General features: G+C 41.6%; 1 protein-coding gene across 3 annotated transcripts in view; it reads right to left on the bottom strand.

The window, feature by feature from the left end:
- ADAM17 (ADAM metallopeptidase domain 17) overlaps positions 1-16,205 on the bottom strand; it is a 35,070-nt gene extending 18,865 nt beyond the window's left edge. For 2 of the 3 annotated variants that reach the window (XR_009418052.1, XM_059468172.1), the window contains exons 1-4: positions 16,000-16,205; positions 3,285-3,417; positions 1,745-1,878; positions 746-834 (exon numbers count right to left, since the gene is read on the bottom strand). Coding sequence is in view for 1 of the 3 variants with exons in the window: in XM_059468172.1 (XP_059324155.1) it covers positions 746-834; positions 1,745-1,878; positions 3,285-3,417; positions 16,000-16,096 (453 nt within the window). In the remaining 2 variants the exon portion in view is untranslated. The remainder of the gene's footprint in view (positions 1-745; positions 835-1,744; positions 1,879-3,284; positions 3,418-15,999) is intronic. The other variant, XM_059468173.1, reaches the window with a different exon arrangement.
- Positions 16,206-23,492: the final 7,287 nt, after the last annotated feature.

Raw genomic sequence — 23,492 nt, 5'->3', positions numbered from 1 at the left:
ACACAACTACAGTGATTTGGACATTTTGATCACATTTTTATACTTTCACAGGACTAGATTTCTCAGGTTTACCCATAATTCTGTGTATCTTTGGGTTTGGAGACAATTACAATATCCATATAACACTCAGCCATAATTACTGTTATTCAGCCATTCAAATACTGCTTGTGTCTGGGAATATACTGCATTGAACATCTCATTATGACAGTCTCTAATTATATATTTGTTGAATATTTTTTTTAACCAAGAGTTCAAAATAGCATAAGCAAGTAAAATGGTGAAAAACAAAGGAGTAGGGAAAAATAACCAATTTTCAGATAAAATATCAGATTTTTAATGAAGCTCTAAGAACGGGAAAACTTCCCAAGATGTAACAAAGCCAGTTTTAAAAAGCTTCACAGACATTGACTCTGTTTAGACTGCCACAGTTTGTTAGGGGCCATGATCACCACTAATTTCTGACATTATCTATTTCTGTTTCTGAAACCCCTTCCTGTTTAAAATATACCTTCTCCCTGATGCACCTAAAACATGCAACTGTCAGAGAATGCCACTCACTAAGAAAAGTCAACACTTGCAAGCCAAATTGGTTTCTTATTTATCTCCTTCCTCACCCCAAAACAAACACTACCACCAAATCTAGTTTGAGCTACAGAAGTGTCAACATAACTAACAAGGCAGAGGAACACCCAGAGGAAAAGAAGGTGATTGTCTGGATACAGTTTTCCATCACAGCAAAGCATACCTCGATATTGTATTCTTCTCCATCAGTATTGATTCGCACTGTAAAGTCTTCATCTCCAATATGTGCCACAACCTTGGAATTATGCTCTCCTTTAACATAAGCATGGAAGCATTAAATTATTTCAGCTGTTTGCATGTGCTCCTGCACAGACACTGTTTGTTGGGGGTTTCTAATTGTTTCTAAACTTCATGACAAATTACCTTCCTCAGTCTCTGTACTGTTCCATTTAAAGAAAAAAACAACATTAATCAGCACTTCCCCCAAGTCTTAACTTCCCAATAGTCACAGTAAACGAGACTCAGACTTAACAGAAAAATTTGCAGAAAGTGTTGAGATGGCTCTGGGGATTAGTAATGGGGGACACAATATTACTGCCAACAAAAGCAGCGTGCATCTAACTACTATCAGACAGCAATTTCACAGCGTCAGCCTGCATTCCAGTGGGAAAGTCTCACCACATCACAAAGGCAACAAAGAAATCAAAACAACTTAGCAGAAGCATTAGTACTGCATGAAAGTGGAGCGTGGCATCTTTCTTTACAGAGAAGTAATCTACAAAGAACTATCTTTAAGTCTTTTAATTGAACAGTCTGGGCATTACAGCATCATCTCTACCTTGGCTTTGTGTTCTGGGGCAAGGAACATTCAAGTCCTACATTCCAACTGGAATTAAAGCTACCATCAGCATTTTAAAAAAATAATAATTTGCAAGCTGCTGCTTAAGTAAATTATACCTTTGTGTCCTGCCAAACTCAACACAAGTGTCCTGTCTTAGGAGCTTGATGCAATACACTCCACCACCCACCAAACCTAAAAAATCCCCAAACACACCACAAAAACAAAACCAGAAAACCCAACAGGATAAGAATTACGTTTATTTCTTCATCCTAACCACATCTGATGAAAATGAGGGAAATACACCATTAATTAACCCTGCCCAAGAGACCCAAGCAAAGCTGTGGTTTCTCAACACTGACCCATAGTCTACTTCATACTGACCAACGACATGTCCGGTGAAAAAGTCTCGCCACTGAACACGATACTCCTTTTCCTTGCCTTCACCATCCACAATTAAAGCTTGAAATTTTTCTGAAAAGTGTTCAGCAGTTGCAGTTAAGTACAATTTAAAGTGCCTGTAAAAGAATTTACTTACATTTATTTTTAAGCAAAGTATACACAGAACAGATACATTCAATCTCCATTTTACTGAGGGTCCAAAAGAAGTTAAAAAGCATTAATTCTGATAAGCAGGCTACAAAAACATATACTGCGTAATTGATAACTGTAAATATTTTAGAGTCACAGATGTTTAATTAAAAAAAAGTTTAAAAATAACCCCCCAAATCCAAAACAGTAAGAGTTTGCTCATGATGTGCCTTCTCCATTTGCAGCTAAGGAAAACCAGTTACTGGTAACTATTAAAAAAAAAAAAAATCAGACCAAGAAATTTCTCCATCTATTTGAAATTAAATTATCTTGAAGTTCTTACTTTCTGACATAATACAGGCAGAAGACCATTAACAGAAATCTGAACTCCCTACATTTTTCTACATTTTTTTACAATATATTGTCACAAAAACTACAAACTATCCCAAGAAATATTCCTTCTCTAGAAGAAGCCTTGTGGGCTCTTGGTTTATGTGGGCTTTGGGTCAAGGATTCTTGGCATGCTCCTCTGCAATTATTCTGTAATTGTCAATGGCAACCTCACCCTAAAGCCAGCGTGCATGAGGCAGTGCAAAACAGGGACAGTCAGACATCTGATCCCATCAACCTTTCATAATTGCCCCTCCAAACTCAAAAAAAAACACCCTTTCAAACATTCTGAGATTCAACAATTATGCATTACTTGCATGACAGCTGAAGATGACACGGGAAAGCACATGAATACACAGAGGACAAGATGTCAGACAAACAAAAATGAATCTACATTTGTTAATACAAAGTGTTATTCTGACCCTGCTCCCCATTTCAGATTCAGTTTCAGCACTAAAATACCTGCAGGGCATTTTTCTGACTCTCAGAATAAAATCGCTGCAATCTTAATGCCTGCTCCCTTCTACTTCTCCTCCCCCTTTCACCTGACCTTTGTTTCCCATCTTATAACAAAAACCAAAACCAAACCAAACAAACAAAAGATGAAATACAATAAATCTCTTGGGCAGCACACCACACGCACATCCCAAACTGAAGGCTGAGATTTTCAAGAACCAGAGGACAGGCAAGTACTGACAACATTGCCAGAAGAGGTATAAGTGAGATTCAACCCTATCAGTGGAAGTAATCTACATGAAACTAAACCTAAAAATAAAGCAAAAGAAATCCTAAATTACTGTCACTTCAGCCACCAGAGAAATAAAACAGAACTTACTTTCCCCTTTCCTCTGAGCCTCTCTGAAGTCATGGAGATCACTAACCTAGAAGAACTGGCCAGTCATGACAGAAAACAAGACAACAATTTCTGGGTTTGAAACTGCACATTACTCATCAGAAACTGGAGGAAAATATTATGCTATTTCATCACTGATTATTTAATTACCTTTGCAGGGCTGAAAAACTTAAGAGCCTCTCCACATGTGTCTCAGGCTGGAGGTCCCTCTTCTTCAGTGAGTGCTGCTGGATGCTAGACAGGGAGAGGATGTCGTAGTCTGAAAGCATGGACTCAACTGTGTCTGAAAGACCAACAAGGAAAGTTTTACTTTCAAAAGACTTTCTTACCAAATGCACACATAAAAAAAGAGCAAACCAGAGACTCCCATTTCAACAGTGAGACCACAGTTTGCTCTAATTTTAGGATAACTACTGTACATTTCTGTAATGGCCTATTTTGTGTACACAAGTAGAAATCACAGAGTGAGACAAGACAATCTGAGAGAGACAGAGTTTGCTTCACTTTTTCTACAACTTCTGAGCAACCAACTCATCATTTTTATTGCCACAGCAATGCAGAACTAAGCCCTCCCTGGCTGCCTCCAGAAACTACATGGGGGCACTGGTGAGGCCTCACTTGGAGTACTGTATCCAGTTCTGGGCCCCTCACTTTAAGAGGGACGTTGAGTTACTTGAGCGTGTCCAGAGGAGAGCAACGAAACTAATAAGGGGCTTGGAACACAAGCCATATGAAGAGCGACTGAGGGAGCTGGGGTTGTTCAGCCTGGAGAAAAGGAGACTAAGGGGTGACCTCATCACTCTCTACAACTTCCTGAAGGGTGGCTGTGGTGAGCTGGGGGTCGGCCTCTTTCTCCGGGCGACAACGGATAGAACAAGAGGACACAGTCTCAAGTTGCGTCAAGCTAGATGTAAGTTAGAAGTAAGAAGGAAATACTTCACAGAAAGAGTGGTCAGAAACTGGAATCATTTACCCAGTGAGGTGGTAGAGGCATCATCCCTTGAAGAATTTAAAAAAAGAGTGGATGTGGCACTTGCTGCCATGATCTAGCTGAACAGTTAGAACATCGGCTGGACTAGATGATCTTATAGGTCTCTTCCAGTCTTGAAAATTCTGTGAAAATTCTGATTCTGAGAATGTCCCCATTTCTCTGGAGTGAATTACTCTCCTCACCTGCTGGTCCCCACATTAGTCTGAGGAAGAAAATAGTTTAACCTAGGAGGCTTAAACCAAGTTAATTGCAGACTGGACTGTATTGGGCCTTTCTGCCCAACAGTAGCCAGAAAGCAGGTATCTGGATAGCACAATCAATCAGAACTAACTAACAAGACTATCCAGGTGAGATACCCTGGTTTCCCAATACCTTACCATCATGCAAAACTCCTTTTCCTACTCAGAACATGAAAACTTGTTCAGAGAAAGAAGACCAAGTGCCTGAATTCTTAAGGGAGCAGTACACAAATTACAAATTTACATCAATATTCTGCAGATGTTTCCACCATTAACAAGCGCAGGAGAGCTGCAAACAGTTCTTGGCTCTTGCTGATAAAGCCTCCTGCTACTTTGTAAGGCATTTCTTCATCCAAACACCCATCCACACTCTTGCTTCTCTGGAGCACCCACCACCCAGAGAGACACCCAACAACCACCCTGGCTTCCACTAGCACTGATAGGTTCAGTTGCTATTTAAAGCCTTAACCACAGGTTTTTATTCCCACATTGCCATTTTCCTTCTCAGCCAGAGGTGTTCACTCTTCACTGCACTAAATGAGGACTCAGATGTGCTTTCCAAGAGAGAAGTGCTCATCCAGACATTCTTTTTTTAAAAAATTTCCTGTTTCCTTCCCCTCCATTTCCAACTATGCTTCTAAACCAGACCTGATAGCTACCAAAGAGGTTTTCTGTTAAGGAAGATGGCATTTCTTCAGAGTCCCTAGCTAGTGGGGTCACTAGCTTGCCCCACTCAGCAACAGCACCTCATGTGTTTTAGTGGCCTTTAAAGTAAGCAGCACCACTAATAAGCTGTTTTACCAACTATTGTGCAACAAACCAAGATTGGCAACTTAAAATCTAGATGCCCATAGCTCTTGAAATAATATGGGTTTTTTAAACCTGTCACTCAGTACCATAATTTATGCCCAAATCCATGCCTCCAAAGCCCAGGAAAGCTTTAGGAATGCATGCACTGATGAGGGCAAGGGAAGCACCTTGCTTTTCCTTTTGCAAGGGGGTGGGTGGGTGGGGAGAATTAGCCAGCCCTGTACAGCCACAGGTGTGCTTGTGTACACTGAAGTGAGGAAGGCACAGAAGCAAGGATGACCCTCACAGCCCTCCTGGCCCTGCACCAGACCCACTCACAAGCGAGGCACAGCGACAGGGCTCCTTTCTTGGGCAGCAGGCACCACTGAGCAGTGGTTCCCAGGCTTCTCCCTCCCCGGCCTTGAGCAACACAGGAAGGGCAGTGCAGTTGCAATTTCCTGATTTCTGTTTACAAGCCTCAGGTTGAGAGCACCTGCACATGATTACCATGTGTTTCGGGTTATATGCAAAGACAAGTTTCTATCACCGTGTTTGGTGTCCTTGGGATTTTCCCCACACGTGCCCCACCGCTGCATGTCAGGCAGGGCCTTCATTTTAAGTTGCCAAATGCTGCAGAGCTGATTCACTAGAGCCAAGCAGTGAGTAAATGCCTAACTTCCCCCTCCAAACAGCTCTTTTTTTGTTAAAAAGCCTGTTCTAATTAATTGCTTTTTATCTGGCATCCGCCCTCATCCAGAACCACCTAGGAAGAGGTAGGAACAGGCAAGGAAATCAATTCTGGGAAAAAAACCTCATTAAACTGCTTAGTTCTGAATTCTTTTAATCAAACTCGAGATTCTGTCACTACACTCAGGCTAGAGCTGACCCCTCAATTAAAGTGAATGCCAATACACAGGATATCCAACATTGGTTTATGATACAGACCAAGTGTGTGGGACATGGGGCATGAAACAAGAGGTGTGGTACCACTGCCGTGCTGTTCAGGGACTTGCCAAGCACAAGCTCTGCCCAAGAGGCACAACCCCAGCTACAAAACATTACTGTCCTTTTCCACCTCTGCCTTTGAAGCACAGACCAGAACCAAGAGAAAGCCGTGCCAAAAAGCAAGACGCAGTTGCCACTATGGCCAGACAAAATGTCTCAGTTTCATGGCAAGAGAACTGAGAAGTCTGCTAAAAAAAAAAAATCAGGCTTTTTTATTTGGTAAGTAAGTCCTACTCCACCTTAATATACACAAACACCCTTCTGGAAATGTCTCAGAGAGACACAGGAAGGGTAGTAAGAACAAGACCTAAGAAGTTCATGAAGATGAGTAAGATGATTCTAGTGAAGTAACAAATGAAACACACGGCACTCCCAGTTCCTGTAACCCTGAAACAAGAGTGCACTTGTTCATATTTCCTCTTACCCTTCCTAAATTTGTTTGCTTTTAATTTTACTTACAACATAAGTAGAGGCTTAAGATACACTGCTCCCAGACATAATCTGTTAACAAATTATGGTATCAGACACATGTGAAACAAATATATTGGTAATACACTCAAAACAAAAATTTCCTGTAAAATGTTCATAATGCGAAATGAATCCATGTTCATCGCTTACTGAAAATAAAAGATGAAGTGTCATTATTGTAAAGAAAACACAGAACTGTACAGAATCCAACTGTACAGCAGACTGTGGATGGGAGCCACAGAAAGCATATACTTGACTTTTTATTCAAGTTTAAAAATCTTTCTGGTATTCCTTCCCCATTATCTTCATTATGGTCCAAGAGTCATTTCCCATGGGCTTCAACAGATCTGAGCTTCAGTTTCCCAAACCATTTTTTTGTGGTTAGTTCCCATCCACACCCTCCTAGATTTCTGCATTCCTGTCATTTCAGGGAACATCTTAATTGCATCCTGATATGGCAAGTATTTATTTATTGCCACCAGCCTTCACCTCATGGCACCTTCCTTCCCGGAGAGAAACCTCCTAAGAACATACAGAAATCGGGTTTGTAAGACAGACAGAGAAGGAACATCAGTGACAAAGACAATATCCCAAAGCTCTCAAGAAGAAATCCACAGCAGTGATCCACCTCTGCCCTCAGCTTTGACCTCACCAACTCCTGCCTCTTTGTTTTCACTTTGTTTCTGGTGGCACTAGACTTCCAGACTTAACACAGAAAGTATCTTTTATTAAACTCTGCTCTAGCACCAAAGAGCTCAAGAATGCACGGGAGAACAGCTTAACTCCCTGAGCTGGAGGACACTGCATGTATTTCAAAAGCAGAAGTGTCTCTTTCAGTGCTCAGCTAGCAATTCAAATACCAATGTCAGCCTTCTCCAAGCAGCTTGGCTTTCCTAAGTACAACAGTAAATTCCCATGATCTCATGCCCCATCTATTGTCGAGAACCCAACAAGTAAATGTGGCAAGTCAGCCATTTCATAAGCATTCTTTTGCACTGCATCATTTCTGGAAAGGTTAAGCTTATCTGGAAGCGTGAAGTTTTAACTCAGAAGATATAATTAATATTTTTTAGAACTCTCTTCAAAATCATCCCATGACAGAAAGTGTTCCTATCTAAAACTCAAGATCCAAAATTTAAAAAAAAATTACTTTTGGGATTTAAAAAAGAACACTAGATAATCAGTGGGCCTTGCAGGAATCATTGCAGTTATTTCTCCAATCATCCCAAGGGAATAAAAGCAGAAATAATTTTTCAGTCAAAGGCACTGGAATGGGATGACAAGCCTACAGACAGCAGTACCCCAACAGGCACTGCAAACACATTCAGGAAGGATTTTGCAGTGGGACTGTTAAATCAGTGCCATCTCCAAGACTGAAGGGGCTCCAGGCTGTATTTCATGTGGTGCTCATCGACTACATCTGGGTTCTGATCTCAAGCTGATTTCCAATCTACCTATCAAAAGCTTATGAACAGCTGACTAGTAACAATTTTTCTGATACAGCTCAGGAGTGACTGAATAGAAGGGCTCCATATTCTTAATTGTTACTATTTAATTTGGTATGCTCTTCTTGTACATTAAAATACATTAATTAAAGTAACCAAACACAGTAATTGGAAATATAATTCAGAGTCTCAGAATTTAGACTAGGAAACACAGCCTGGAGTCTTTCCAGCTTGAAGCACAAGAGCTAAAGCAGGTGTCCATCACCCTACATAAAACAGCTGCCCCTGTCTTTGCAGTAACAGCCACTCACTGGCTGCAGCACCATTCCAGGGAGAGCTATTGGAGAAGGCAAATATATTCACATTTCAACTGGGCACACAAACAGTTTGTGCCAGGCAGGAGGTGATGCAGCCCTGCATAAATGTTTGTGGGTACCCTCTCTGAACAGCTTATGCTGCTTTTAGGAGACTGTTGATGAAGAGGACACATTGAGCAGGTTAATCGTGGGAAAGCTATTCTGTAACAACTCCTTGCACGTGCTGTTACATCTTTCTCCAGCACATCTGGTACAGAGACATTGCCAGAGACACAATACAAAGTGAACTGAAACACTTATCCCACACAAAACAGTTTAGATAAATCATGTTTACTTGTTTCCACTGAAGAGTGGTTGCTGTTTTGCTCATCAAGAACATGTAAACAGAAGAACTTTTATCAGAAACCAGTTCAAAGCAAGAACCAAATACATGGCAGTGTTCTAATAAACCATAACAAGATAAAAGTTTACACTCTGAGCACATTTCTGGACAAACCTGTTAGTAAGAATGGTGAGCCACATCAGCACTGCTGAATGTTTTAGAAGGCATGTTTTTAACTCGATCCCAGCTGCACCAAACTAGTCAAACCACGTGAGAAAACAAGGTGCCTGCACTCACTCACTCTCAGCAGCACAGGAAGCCTCCGGGTAGGGTTAATCAGCTCTCATGCTGGGAGGGCAGGGATGCTGCTGCTTTACTGTCCACCTCTCCACAGAGCACTTCTCCTGCAGTTACACTGGGCAACTACTCCCTCCTTATCACACACTCAGACATGCCAGTGATGGGTATCATGGAAAAGCTAACAGCTTGCTAAATACCCTTTAGCTCATCTCAGGAAAAACTTGTTCATGTAGCAGCACCTTTATACTACCCCAACGTTTTTCCCCACAGTAAAATAAACATCTGTTTCTAGGCAGTGGGAATATTTCCTTAAGGCTGCAAATTCTGTTTAGCAGAAGCTGTATAGATAATTAAGCTGCTGTTTCTGGTGGTTTTGAATACAGCTGAATACCCACAATGGCTCCCACACATTACCTCACACACTTCCAACCTTGCAAATTATCTCCTTCACTAATCACATCTTAAATAAGGATCAGTGAGGAACAAAACTTACACTGTTGGATCTACTTGATTTAATAACAATTTGTCCTATTAATGACAATAGACCACTTTCCAAAGGGAAAAAAAGCAATATACTGCCAAACACTGACATTATAAAAATTGAGGAAGTCTACTGAATGAACATCCTCATAATCAAAGTGAAGCAAGGGCAATACAGCCATCCCATCTTACAACAGAACAGTATCATATGACCTGATGCTCAAAAACCCCCAGCACAACCCACCCCCAAATCACATGCTTTCATACATCCTGCAGAGAGGAACTGCCCAGCCACCAGGATGCAGTGTTCTCTGGAAACAGACCATTTGTCTGGCTATCAAAAAACTACAAGCCTCACTGCTGTACAAAGATACCACATCACAAAATCCTGCTGGGTCACAAAATCAGATCAAGTGGAGCTGATTCTAGGTAGACACTAATTACTGTCTAGACTACACTTGTGACACCAACCCCTTCACTTCTGACTGCATTTCTTTTCCTTGTGGATACAACTATAGACTCATTCACACATGAACTTCCGAAATTTGAGGCACCTCACAGGTATTGAGGGGCAGAATCTCACTATTCTAGTGAAAACCTGAAAATGTGAGAAAGGAAACCAAGGGATATCATGTTCTTGTTCAACACCTCAGTAATTATGGATCAGCAGCTGTAGGTGCCTCCCTTCATAACAGAGTCCTCTTGCCTTCCCACTTCCCAGTCCATTTGCCCACAAAGGTTAAAAATGCAAATATCAAGAAGGGAAAAAAGTACAAATAATGCACATTAGGGCAGCACAGGAAGACAGGGATGGATATTGTGAAGAGATGCAGGCCACAAGTGACAAAGATGGGCAGTACTATCACATGTATCTATAAGAATGAAAGACATCGGGAAAACCATTAGAACCACTTAGAGGGCCGCTGGACATCCCAAAAACAGGGATGCACATGAAGATCACAGAAAAGGACAGCAGGATAAACTGCTCTTTGTTGAAGAAACCCAGCTCTTGGGTTCACAGCAAAGCACATGCCATCATCAGTCTGGCAAACAGGCAAACTCTGACTCCTACAGTTTATAAAAAAGCTGGGGTGGGGGAATCAACCTGTTCATAACAGAAACTAAATATAAACTTCTATCCCAAAGACAAATCTCTGCTGACTACTAAACACACAATTGCATCTGAATGTAAAGTCAGAGTGCCAGTGTTAGAGTATGGCTGGCTGGGCTTCCTCGCTCAGCCCTTCCAGCCACAGAGCAGAAATCCATGCTGGGGCTTCTGCACATGCACACAAAAATTCCAGAGTGGCAGAAGCATGAAACTGAGATGAGTCACTGCTGCTATCAGCAGTGCTATCTGCTGCTATCTACAGCAGCAGGGAAGCTGTCAGTTTTTACTGGGGAGAAAATTAAACCACCCCAAATCTTGAAAGCAAACAGGAATTTTACTTTTTGTCTGCTTAAAGGTCAGAACAAATTGGCACTACTGAAAATCAAACCCATGCTGAGCACTGGATTAGGCTTCCATTATCAGAATTCTTGCAACAGTTAAAGGCAATTCACATTAATTAGAATTTATTGTAGCATTGACATTCTTCTTTTTGTTGACCTTGAGTAGTTTTTGCAGAAATTACACTTCAATCACTTTTTTCAGCTGGAAATGGAAACATTGACCTATTCATATGAACAAATGAAAACAAACCCAAGAAAAGTACTTGAAAACTTTGATATTAAGTAACTTCATGGAAAAGCTTGCTAATCCACAACACAAAAATAATAGTGGTAATTTGCATTCAATAGGGCCATGTCTACACCAAGCATTTGCTGTTTATACAGAGACAGACACTGCATCAGTTCCTGCAATGATTTTGAAATAATCCCACCACATCCTGGGCAGGGACCACATGCTGTGGGATTGTGTGTCCTTGAATTCTGCACCACGTGATGCATGGTGAGAAACCTACTCAACCTTCAGCTTTTGGGGACAAACTGCAAAACCAGCTCCATCTCCAACAGTAATCTTGCTTCAAAGGATGTCCAAATGGGGTAAGAAACTGTAACCAAAAAGGCAGATCATGGTAGAGAAATTAATAATTTGACTCTCACCTAGGTATTGCCTTAGTCTCCAACAGAAGCTTCAGTCCAGCAGGATAAAATTTAATCTTGCATTAAGATTTTTGTCACTAATTATCTCACTGCACGTTCTTGACACTGAGCTAAACTTCCAATCCCTAAATTCTCTGGCAGCAAGTTACATTCCTGGCCTTTGGACTTCCTGCATTTTGTCACACCAAGTGTGAAGAATTCAAAACTGACTGTAAATCCATTTATTTCTGCCCTCTGTATCACTTGGCTCCCCTGGTTTATTCATCAACACCACTACCATTTGCTTTTTTCACTCAACAAATCTAAATCCGAGTCTTCTGATGTGCATCAGGTAAGTTTATACTGAACCATTTGTACCAGGGCACTTCTCCAGCTCATGCAGCTGTTCCAAGTTCTGCGTGGTACATCTGCAGTGTGGAGAAAAAACTGGTGAAAATCAGGGTACTTGCCTCAGATTTTATTAGTGCAATTTGGCAGGCAGAAAAAGATACCCAGTGAGTGATTTAAAGAATATCATCAGCCCAGCAAAGGAAGAAATATCTTATTTTAGTTCCCTGCCCAGCTTGTGACAAAGTTCTCACTCAAAAAGAGCAACAGTTGAGTAAAACACATTTTACACCCAGAGTCTGTTGGGGGTAACCTGCACACTTGCTGCTTAGTTACTGTACTGTAACACAGATTCAGGCAGTTCTTTAGATAGACTCAGTGACCTACTCACCTATTCAGCACCAAGCTGGACATTTGCACTGTTACTCTTTTCAAGTGCATTAATGGTACTCTGTTACCATTCAGATATGTCTGAACTTGAGGACAAACAGCATAAATATTTTGTAAGTATAAAGGTTATCTTCAGAGATAAATTACAACAAAGAGTAAAATCTTGAAAGAGGTGCCATTAATTTTTATGGGGCCAAACTATAGTATCAGTCACTGTATTGAGTACTGGAGTCCCACTTCTCTAGAAACTGATCCCTGATGTCAACATTACTAAAAAGAGAACACCTTGAAGACAAACTGAGGTGGATACCATTCTGCCTTCATCCCTCACCTGGAACACAACCCTCTCCACCCCCCAAAAACAATGGGGCAGGTGCTTGGACAGTCACACTGGGAGCTGCTCCACAATAATGGAGTTCACAGAGAGAAACTACACCCTTTACTGAAAATAAACCAAAACCAAGCAAATAAAGACCCCAAACCACTCAAAAAAAAAAAAAAAAAAAAAAAAAAAAAAAAAAAAAAAAGAGAAAAAGAGCAAGGAAAAAAACAAACAAAAAAAAGAGATTAGCTTCCAGACAGCTCACATTCCATGAATGTGCTCACAGGAATGGGGAAGGGATTGGAAAGCTGAGGTCAGGTTGTGGCAGTCCCATTTTAGATCAGTTTAGACTCCTGGAGCACCACACCCTAAGATTACTTCAGCCAAAATAAGCTGGAAAATGACCCATGTCATTTTATCACTTATTCTATTCTTTGTCAAATTCTTTTTTTCGCTGTATAATTTTTTTCCTCCTTGAAAAACTGAACTCAGAGTAATAAGCAAGAAGTTCTCAAGAGAAATCACAAAATGTTAATTCATGAAACTTCCTTACAGATACTTCTCATCAGAAATTCTGATTTCAGTTCCCAAAAATTAAGCTGTGGAAAAACAAAGCTTTCAAAAGAATAATATTGAAATTATTAGAAGGAAAAGATGATACTTAGAAAACCAAGCTGTAAGATGAGGACAACAGAACTCCAACCAAAGAGGAACATAAAACCACAATAAAATAGGCAAAGGTATTTTTAAAAGCAGCTTGTAAAAGGCAGAAAGCTAATACTTGAAATGTTTTTTATTTTATGAGAAGAAACCACACAGCTAAATAACCAAAAGGGCTAGCAAAACAAGTAAGCTGCAAATACTGCCCTAAGAATGGATGCTAAAGCTAAAGGCCAGTAGCTGACCTTAGTATTCACTGCAGTGGAGATTAAAAAGTTCCCCAAAAGGACCTTTTTGTCATGACAGGATATATGTAAAGACCTGTGTTGAGACTCAGGAAAAGAGGCTTTACAACAAGTCAAGAAAATGACCAATAAATCAGCAGGATATGAATGTATTATCCCAAGAGTTACAAAACACTGCAAAAATAGAACTGGTCAGCTCCTAACTGTGGTATGGGACTCAAGAGCCACTGGTGAAGTGCAGGGGGTCTGAACAGACCAATTTCCACTCCAGGTACCATCCAAGGGCCTAATCAACAACACATTCAGTGTCCTGACCTGGCAAACAGGTAACAATAACAACAACATCTAAGTTACTAGAGCTGGGGCTAAATAAGGTACTGGGAAAGCAGTGCCTCCTATACATGTATATGTATCTGGCAGTAGTGTGTGGATAAAAGTAACAGCTAATGTAGCACACATGGATTTCTCCAGTTCCCTCACAAAATACTTTTGTAAATTTAGTTTACTGGACAACAAAACGAAATGTGATGAAATTCAAGGTGTGAATGTGTGAAATAACATGTGAGGAAAAGAAGTGTATCAGTACAATTATTACCACTCAAAGCAAAACAAAAAAAAACTCCAAAAAACCCTCCCACAAAAACCTCAAAAAACCAAAAGAAAAATCACAAAGAAAAGAGAGCTTGGAGTGACTATTAAAGACCAAAAACTATTCAGAAAGGAAAAAAAAAAACATTAATAATTATAAATTTATGCTGCCTTTGTATTATAAATGGTGTCCTGCAGCCCTGACCATACATCTCAAATAAATAAAAATCCAACACAAAATATATATAGAAAAAAGTAACCAATAAAGCCATGATTCTTTCCTCAAACTAAGAATTATTGTACAGACTAATATTTTATCACTTAACAAACAGTAGTACAAATGAGACAAATTGCATAGGTATGTAAGTCACTGCAGGTGTGAAGAAAATGAATAATTTTTCCAACATCTAGAAACAGAAGAAATTAGGTTTTCCCCCATGCAGTATTTCATAAAATTGAAGAGCTCATAGTCCTGGCACGTGGTACGTGGGCCAAGGAGATAAAAGCCATCAGATAAAGACTGCACAAACACATAGCAGACAGATCCTTTAGAAGGCGTGAAGATCTGACAGCCCAAGATGCAACAGCTGTTCAGGACCTCCCTGATGCTGAAAGGACACTCTGTGTTTGTTTTATTTCTATTACACTTCCTGGAGCATCCCCCACTGAGCCCCATCCTTCCCAGGTTCCTACAGCCACAAACTGTACAGCCTACTGCCACCTGAGGTGTGCACAGAACCACAAATCCACCTCAGGTGCAGGAGAGGAGGGCAGAGGTGCAGCCACCTGTCAGAAAAGGCACTGAGAGATCCAAGCCAAGAAAGGAGCCTTGGAGCAGTCCCTGCTGGCCTCAGGGACTGGAGACAGGACAGCTATCTCTGTGGGAATGTACAGCTGATTAATCACTGCAACAGTGTGTCGAGACTGTCTTCAGACAGTTCAGTTGTTCATTTGAATGTCAGCATCACCCCATGTGAATCCCGCCCTGCATAGCAATGGGCTCAAGGAAAGCAACAGAACTTATCACGAAATCATTTTTGTACCTTTGATTTTCAAAACAGGGGTTTTTCATGTGAGGGCCAGATAAAGCTTTTAAAGGAAACAAAAATTTTGCTGCTCAGTAACTATCATACAGAGGAGAGGAGAATGGAGCAAAATCAAGGATCCAAGAAGTATGTAAGACACGGGTCTGGAGGGCAAGACACGGCCACTGCCTCATGCAAGAGCCCATCTGCCATTGCAGTGATAAGCTTTTGCTTATCAAACGAAAGTCTACAACTTGTTCAGTGCAAAGCAGAAGCTTAGACGCAAAACTGTTTACAGAAGTTAAATAAGGCAGCGGTTCTCCTCCGTGTCAAGCTTTTCTAGAGGTCACTTTCAGCTCCCATAGCTTCGGGCTCTCTAGTGACTGTCCACACAGAACTATGAAGGGATGCCATTTATATGATTTTGCCCTGTGCAGCCTCCCTCACTGGAGATATTCCAGAACCGCCTGGGTGCAATCCTGCGGAATGTGATCCAGGATGACCCTGCAGGAGCATGGACACCGGGCCGGATCACCCACCGCGGTCCCGTCCTACCCGACCTACTCTGGGATCAGCCCGCCTTAACAGAACGCAAACTCCTGGGAGGAAAACTCTTCAGCAGACCTCGCGTGTGAACAATGGTTTATCCCTGCAGGGAGCAGTAGCCCCAAACGCTGCCCATCAGCGATGCCCTCAGCACAAGGGCTGCCCTGCCCTGCCCCACACAGCGCCCATCGCCAACCCCGGCAGGCGGGGGTGCCGTGCCTGTCTCCCCCCCAGTGCCGCAGTGGTCTCTCCCTCCTCCTCCCCCCCTCCGGGGTTGCCGTGGTCGCGCCCTGTCCTCACCGAAGCGCTGCGGGCGCTGCGGGTGCCCCAGCGCCTCCAGCCCGCCCGGCCCCCACAGCAGCACCAGGGCCGGGACCAGCCACAGTCGAAGCCTCATGGTCCGGGCGCGGCCTCCTCGGGCACTGCGCGCCCGCTCGTTCGCATCCGCTCGGAGCAGCCTCGCCCTCCGCCCGCCGTGCCGGGCCCGCCGCCCTCCTGGGCCCGCACCCGGAAGCGCGGCAGCTGCGCGCGGGGCATTGTGGGGCGGGCGGGGGCGCCATCTTGGGGGGCGGTGCGGGGGGGGAGGCGCCCGCTCGGCTGTGAGGGCACGGCGAGGAGGCGGCGGCGCTGCCCTCACGGAGGCGCGGCGTGGGGCCGCGGGTGAGGGACCGCAGCGGGGGCGTCTTGGCCAGCCTCGCTGGTCCTGCAGGGTCATCCTAGATCTCGTGGCACAGGATTGCATCCACACGGTTCTTGAGAGTACTCAGGGAGGGAGATAATACAGCCTCTGGACAATCTACTCCAGTGCTTGGTTACACGCACAATAAAGTTCTTCTTCATGTTCAGATGGAACTTCCTAAGCATCCAATTCTGCCTGTTGTATCTTGTCTTATTGCTTGGCACCACCAAGAGGAGTCTGGCTCCATTTTCTTGACACCCTCCCTTGAAATACATTGATGAAGTCCCCTCTCAGTCACCTCTTGTGGCTCAACAGGCCCAGCTCTCTCAGCTTTTCCTCGTAAGAAAGATGCTCCAGTCCTTTCATCATCTTTGTAGCCTCTGCTGGACCCTGTCCAGGAGCTCCATGCCTCTCTTGCACTGGGGAGCCAGAACTGGACTCAACACTCCAGGGGTGCCTCAGCAGGGCTGGGTAGAGGGGCAGGATTGAAATAAAAAGGGTTTACTCCCAACAGGATCACCCCCTTGTACCTGCTGGCAATGTTGTTCCTGCTGAGAGCTCTCACCTTCTTGGGACAGCCTCACCAGAGCCCCCTCACGGCCTCCCCAGGGCAGGAACTGCCCCCTGGGAAGGGAGAAGGCTCTGGGTCCTGCAGCCCCTGTCTGGGGACAGCGTGGGGACCTGGCTGGGCAGGAGCCTGGTGCTCTCAGACCTTGCAGGCTCAGTGATGCCACTCAGATGCGTTTGCTGCTCCTCCCCAGCCCACGTGAGTGACTGTGCTCAGGGACTTTACAAGGTTTTGTGCAGTTTCCTTAGCACAACTGAGGATTGTGGCACTTGGTACAAATAATGAGTGATGGGTCCATGACTCAGCTGTTCCCAAAGAGGACACCTTATTGAGATAAAAGCACAGAAAATGTGTTACAGCTGGGCTGTAGTGCTCTGGTTAATGTTCTCCTGAATTAGGTGATCTCTTACCTTTTTGTAGATGCCTCCAGCAAACATGATTGCAAGTGATGTACTCAGCAAAAATGGAGAAAAAGTGTCCCCATTGCCCATCCTGCTTAAGCTGTGCTGCTCATTAGTTAACCTGAAATATTTTAAAAGCATCAATAAAATTACTCATTTTTCAATTTTTCAGAGCACCATAAAGGCAGATACATAGCTTAAAACAAGAGTGTGTCTCTCAGTTCTTGTCCCCAAACATGAAAGAATTGTAAGAGGTGAAACTTCTGGGGAAACTTCTGCTGGGTCTGCTTTGAACTTCCTACAATTTGCATCCAGTGACTCCTGAAATCAGAGGTTGTGTCTTGCTTAGCAGCCCTCACTGTATCTCCTCCATCCATTTGTTCAGTTGATTTGATGCTCAGGGAGTGCCAGCTGAACATGAGGAGGAATTTCTTTACTGTGTGAGTGACTCAGCACTGGAAGAGATTGTGCAGGGAAGCTGTCCAGTCTCCCTCACTGGAGATGTTCCAGAACCACCAGGATACAATCCTGTGCCATGTGCTCTGGAATGGCCCTGCTTGAGCAGGGAGGTTGGACCAGATGCTCCACTGTGGCCCCTTCCAACTTTATCATCTCTGTGATTTCTGTGACCTACTGCTTGTAAACTTGTAGCATCCATACCATCCTGTGGCAGGAGTTCCACAATGTCACTGTATGCATGAACAGCCACTTTTCTTGCTTTCAACTTGACATTTTGTGGCACCATGTGATGACCTGACCCTGCTTCTTGCTTGGGGAAGGACAGTACATTGAGTTTGCCTTCTCTATGCCAGTCACCACTTCAGAGCCTCCATGAAATCCCCTTGCAGTCTGGTAAGGCTCCTCTTGCAGACAAATCCAAGTGAAATCTCCTTTCCAAGGAGGTGTTTGTTGCTATCCTATAAACTTCACCATTTCTGTTATTTCTGTTTGTGGTGGTGGGACTGGAACTCCATATGGTGCTCATGACAGAGGCATCTAGTGGATTTATAAAGTGGCATAATAATATTCCCTGCCTTGTTTTCAGTATTGCTTCTGAATATTTCTAATATTCAAAGTGCTGTTGATCTCCACTAAGCTGGCATTGTCCTACAAATAACATTAAACTTCCCAGTTCTCACAGCTAACATGTAGGGGTCAGTTCAGAGAGCATTATTCCACATGTGATGTAGGACTGTTTTGTCCCCAAGTGCATGAATTTACATCATCTGTTGTTTTCATGATCATCTGTTGTTTTCCTGCCAGGCACTGAGGTCTCTGTTCAGTTGCCCACAGGGACGTGTCCACTGCCATTCCAGATGACACAGAGGGTCTGAGTGAGGCTTTAGAAGAGTCTGGGGGTCCCTGCTGAGTCCTGTGCCAGAGCATATCTGTCCCCATAGAGTGGATTATCAGTGGGTGTCTATGAGCCCTGAACAGAGGAAGGTCTTTCTGCAGTTATCAGCCACACCTTTTCTCTCCTTTCAGGAATAACATGATATCTTCAGCAATCTTTGTCTTGTCACTCCTTATCTTACTTGGATTATTTATGAGAAAGTGCAGAGATGTGAAGGTGCATTAGTGACTTCTTTCATTGTGAAAACTGACCATATACTTAGTCTTTTAACTGCATTTCAGTCCATGCTGGGATCTTCTCTCTTGTTCTCTGGTTGTTTAGTCTCCTTAAGAACCTTTAGCAAGAAAGTCTTGAAAGTCTTTCAGAAATCTCAGCAAACTGTATGTCTGCAATCCCTCTTATCCAGGTGCTTGCTGACACATTCAATCTGAGTTTACAAAGCAAGACTTCTCTTGGCAAGAACAATGTTGACAAAACCCTTGTTGATCTTTCCTTGGTAAATCACATCTCCCCATATATGCACTAATTATAGTTGTACTAGTCTGTGTGGAATAGGTGTCGCTTTTAATGTCACAATTTAAAAAAAAAATTTGACATTTGATACAATCTACTTCTTAGATGCCAAGAAAGTTTTAAGCAAGAATTGATACCACAGTTAGAATTTGACTGCACTGTACAAAATATTGCATCCTTGAGTTTCCTGGGTGAATACTGTCTCTTGAGAATTTGTCTCAAAGTTGCTTGTTTTGTGCCATGAACTTCTTTTTAGGGTTCAACATCTCCATTTGAAACAGATCAGAGGTAAGGTTAATGATGAAGTGATCCAGCAGAGGAACACACACTCAGGAGTTTCTTTTGGGTTTTCCACCACGGCTTTATCATCTCTCAGTACTGGTTTTGCAGCCAGTTTGGTTGGTGAGTCTCAGCTTCTGGCACCTGGTACACTAAGATTATTGAAATAATCTTAGATTATTTCAGATCTTCTTGAAAATTATTTATTATTGGGTTTTATGCATTTTATGACTCTTTCCTTCTGTATCTTTCATGAACTCTACCATAACCCTCTGAGTTATGGGTTTGATTGGGTTTTTCTCCAAATGAAATGTCTTATTTTGGTTAGCCTTCCTTTGTGTGTGATTAATCCATGTTTGTGCTTAATCTAAACATCTTTCTGGCTTTTGTGTTTTGGTTTTTGGGTTTGTGGGTTTTTTGGTTTTTTTTTTTTATATAGTACAGACATTCTGAAGTATATAATAAATAATTTTTCTCTAACCATGTCTTGATTCTAGTGACTTTCTGTAATTTTTGACCTACACTGAGTACAGAATTAAAGTTTCAGGCAGATGATACTTTCACCAGCTTTCTAAGATGTCTTTTCACATTAATAACATGTAAACAAGTGCTCATCATTGTAAGTATTTGGTGAAGGTTACATATAACATTTATAAGCATCAATTTTCATTTGCCATCTTATCAGATGTGATTTAATATGGCAGGATCTTCCCGCAAGTTTTAGAATAAACTTTAGATTCAGCTTTTTGGAATGCATTGCTCTATCTGTGAACTATTTATCCCAATTTCCAGATCCCATATTGGACTTATAGGTATCAGTACAGATCCATTTTTTTATCAATGGATAGACTATGCTATCTCTCACTATTTTGTAACTTGTGGAGGAAGATAAAGAAAGCCAGATAAAAAGTTTCTTTTTCTATTATTACTTGAATGTTCCCACTGAGTAGGTTTTTTTCTTTCATTTACTTCTTATCTTACAAGGACACTTTAATAATAAAAGTTGATTGCCTGTAAATATTTTTAGGGTTATAGAACTGTGCTTTGGGTTTTCACAGAGTCCATCACAATGGAGTTGTTAAAGTGTTTAGACTATTGCTATTTCATAATACCATAACAGTATATAGTAATTATGAAAATTGTCACTGATTTAGCAATATGGTTTATTCCACATTAATTACAATAATTGATTTGGCATCTGTAGGTTAGTTTAATGGCATGTCGGAGTGTGGGGTTTTTTAAAATCTTAATTTGTTTATATAAATATATCATCCTGTGTCCAGCACAAGACCACTTTTGGAGTGTGCTGATACTCAGTATTAATAGAAATGCATTCTTTCCTCCCCACAGTAAGGAATTTGAGCCATTTTATTAATATGAGTATGGACTAAACAAGGATATGCTAAATAGATAGGATATGATTAGGAATTAATGGGAAACAGCACGTAATGTGTTGGTGAGGAATAGCACAAGTATAACACACTGAATAAAAAGAAAAGAAACAAAAGAATTTTATATATGTAGGCAGTGAATGTGTTTCCCTGTGTCAATAATAAAAGCTGGAGATGTGGAGTGACAGCTAGCTGGGTAACTGACCCTGTTGACAAGAAGGGTTCCTTTAAGAACAACTATTAGGTAAAAGAGGTAAGCCCACTACTCAGAATGATTCATCAAATATACAGTTTAGTAGTTTGTTTGGAAAGGAAGATGGATTTTGTGGCATGCCCTGAAGCATGATGGAGGATTACCTTTGTTTTGTGAATGTTTGAAGAGTAAATGATCCCCTGAGGAAAAAGTCCTGATCTTGGTTCTGAGCTGAAGAGATAAGCAGAGCTCCTCCCCACGCATGTGGGAGATGTAGGCTTCATAAAGCTGCATATTTTCCCATGGGAATTGTTGAAACCTGTATCACGTGTGGCTTTTGAATCTATGTTGGGCAAAGTCCTGGGAAGTGCCGTGACTTATAAGAGGTGTTCATACTTTGGGAGAAGGATGGAATGAACATATTCATAAATCTCTTCCACTTTCATGTTCATCTGCAGAAAGAAAACAAACAAACAGAACTTTAAAAGCACCTGGGAGTTTCTTAAAGTGAAATAACCTCCAAAACATGGGAAAAAACCCCAACAACAAAACATCGTCCATGTTTGTGTTGCACAAGGAGGGTTTTTTGTTTGTTTCATACCACGGAACAGGGAACCTAACAGCAAGAACAGGTCTGCAAGAGTTAACAGGCAGAAGACAGGTACACTTTGGCCTGATTGCTGAGGTTGTCTTCCTCTTGCTGATAAATGAGATCTGGACTCCTGTGGCACGCCAGTTCTGAAATTTCTGTAATTCCTTACCTCTTTTTCCTCCACTCTTCTCTTCCATGTCTGTCTTTCACCAAGTCATTTGACTGAGTCTCCTCCTTTATCTCCATAGATGTTTTTCTTTCCCATACAGTGTTTCATTACTTTGAAGGCCTCACCCCTACTTAGCTCTGTTTGGCCTTTTGTCACTTTCAAAATATGTAAAATAGCACTCCACATAAGTGATCCAGGAGTTTCCAACATTTCAACATTAGTGATCCAGTGATTTCCCAACATTTCCCCTACTTACTCAGAAAGACAGAAATTTGGCTACAACTCTGGAAATATACATATTCCAAGATTTTCTGACTTCGAGGAACTTCTATGGTCTCCTGTGGTCTTCCAGGACTACACAAATATGCTGCAACTGGACTGACTTACCTGCTGTGCTAGTTTTGAAATCTGCTATTCCTGCATCACAAAGGAGAGCAGAGACTAACATGAGAGAGTTTTTAAAGGCAGAAGCAATCTGAATTTGTTCTTTATTATTGTGAGCATATGTTCTCTATAATTATAATAACACATAATGCTTTTCTTCCCTGAAGCATATAAAAGTTAATCTTCTTAGAGAGGGAATATACTCTTGTGAAGTTACTTCCTGCTTCAGCCTTTTTAAAATCCACGAAGAAATTACTTGGGCCCTACCTTCTGATTCAAAGTGGTCCCTATTTCTTTTATCTGCCAGGAGATGGTGCTGCCAGTCTTCCATCTCTTCCTTTCCAGTTTTTAGGAAAGGTGGCACATGTTTATGCATAAATTATGAAGATACTTCTGCCATCTGACTGGTACACTTTTGTCCTAATAGGGATCTTAAGAGAAACAGAAAACACTTTTCCATATTTAAAGCTTACTACTATCTTACAACTGGACATAGATATTTAAGATTCACTAGATATTTAAGATTCACCAGATGTCCTTGGCAAAACTATCCAGAGTTTTTTAGTGTTCCACAGCAAGATGATGAATATAAACCATTTAACTTTATGATTTCCTGGGTAGTTTCACACATGCCTTTCTCACCTTTACAGACATCTGTGGATACATTCTGGCAAGATGGTTCATACTTTCACAGGCATCCCAGCCCTGTTGAGAGAACAAGAGCTGTGACACTGCTTTAAATGGAAGCAGGATGCAGTTTTAAAACTCATCCTAAATCACTACTGGTAATTTAGACAGTTCTGTTAGCATCAATGTTAACAGGTCATGTGGCTTCAGGTTCCACTGAGCACACTTCACAAAATTTGTCCTGAAAAGACCTTGCAATGTATAATGGAGAGACACATTCTCTTCTGCTTGATCACATTTACAAATATGTGTGAATGCCACAGAGCAGCGTACTTCCTTTTAAGCTTGAAGGATCAACTTTTTTGCATTGTTTATTCAGTATCAGATTTTCTTTTCATCAGTGCAATTGTTTGGTAATACTCATGGCTACAGTAAAAAAAGAAAAGAAAAGAAAAGAAAAGAAAAGAAAAGAAAAGAAAAGAAAAGAAAAGAAAAGAAAAGAAAAGAAAAGAAAAGAAAAGAAAAGAAAAGAAAAGAAAAGAAAAGAAAAGAAAAGAAAAGAAAAGAAAAGAAAAGAAAGAAAAGAGAAAAGAGAAGAGAAAAGAAAAATAAAAGAAACCACAAAAAACCCCAAAAAACTAAA

Source organism: Ammospiza nelsoni, chromosome 3, assembly GCF_027579445.1.
Source record: "Ammospiza nelsoni isolate bAmmNel1 chromosome 3, bAmmNel1.pri, whole genome shotgun sequence".
Classification (NCBI taxonomy): Eukaryota; Metazoa; Chordata; class Aves; order Passeriformes; family Passerellidae; genus Ammospiza; species Ammospiza nelsoni.
This window is presented reverse-complemented; position numbering and strand designations above follow the sequence as displayed.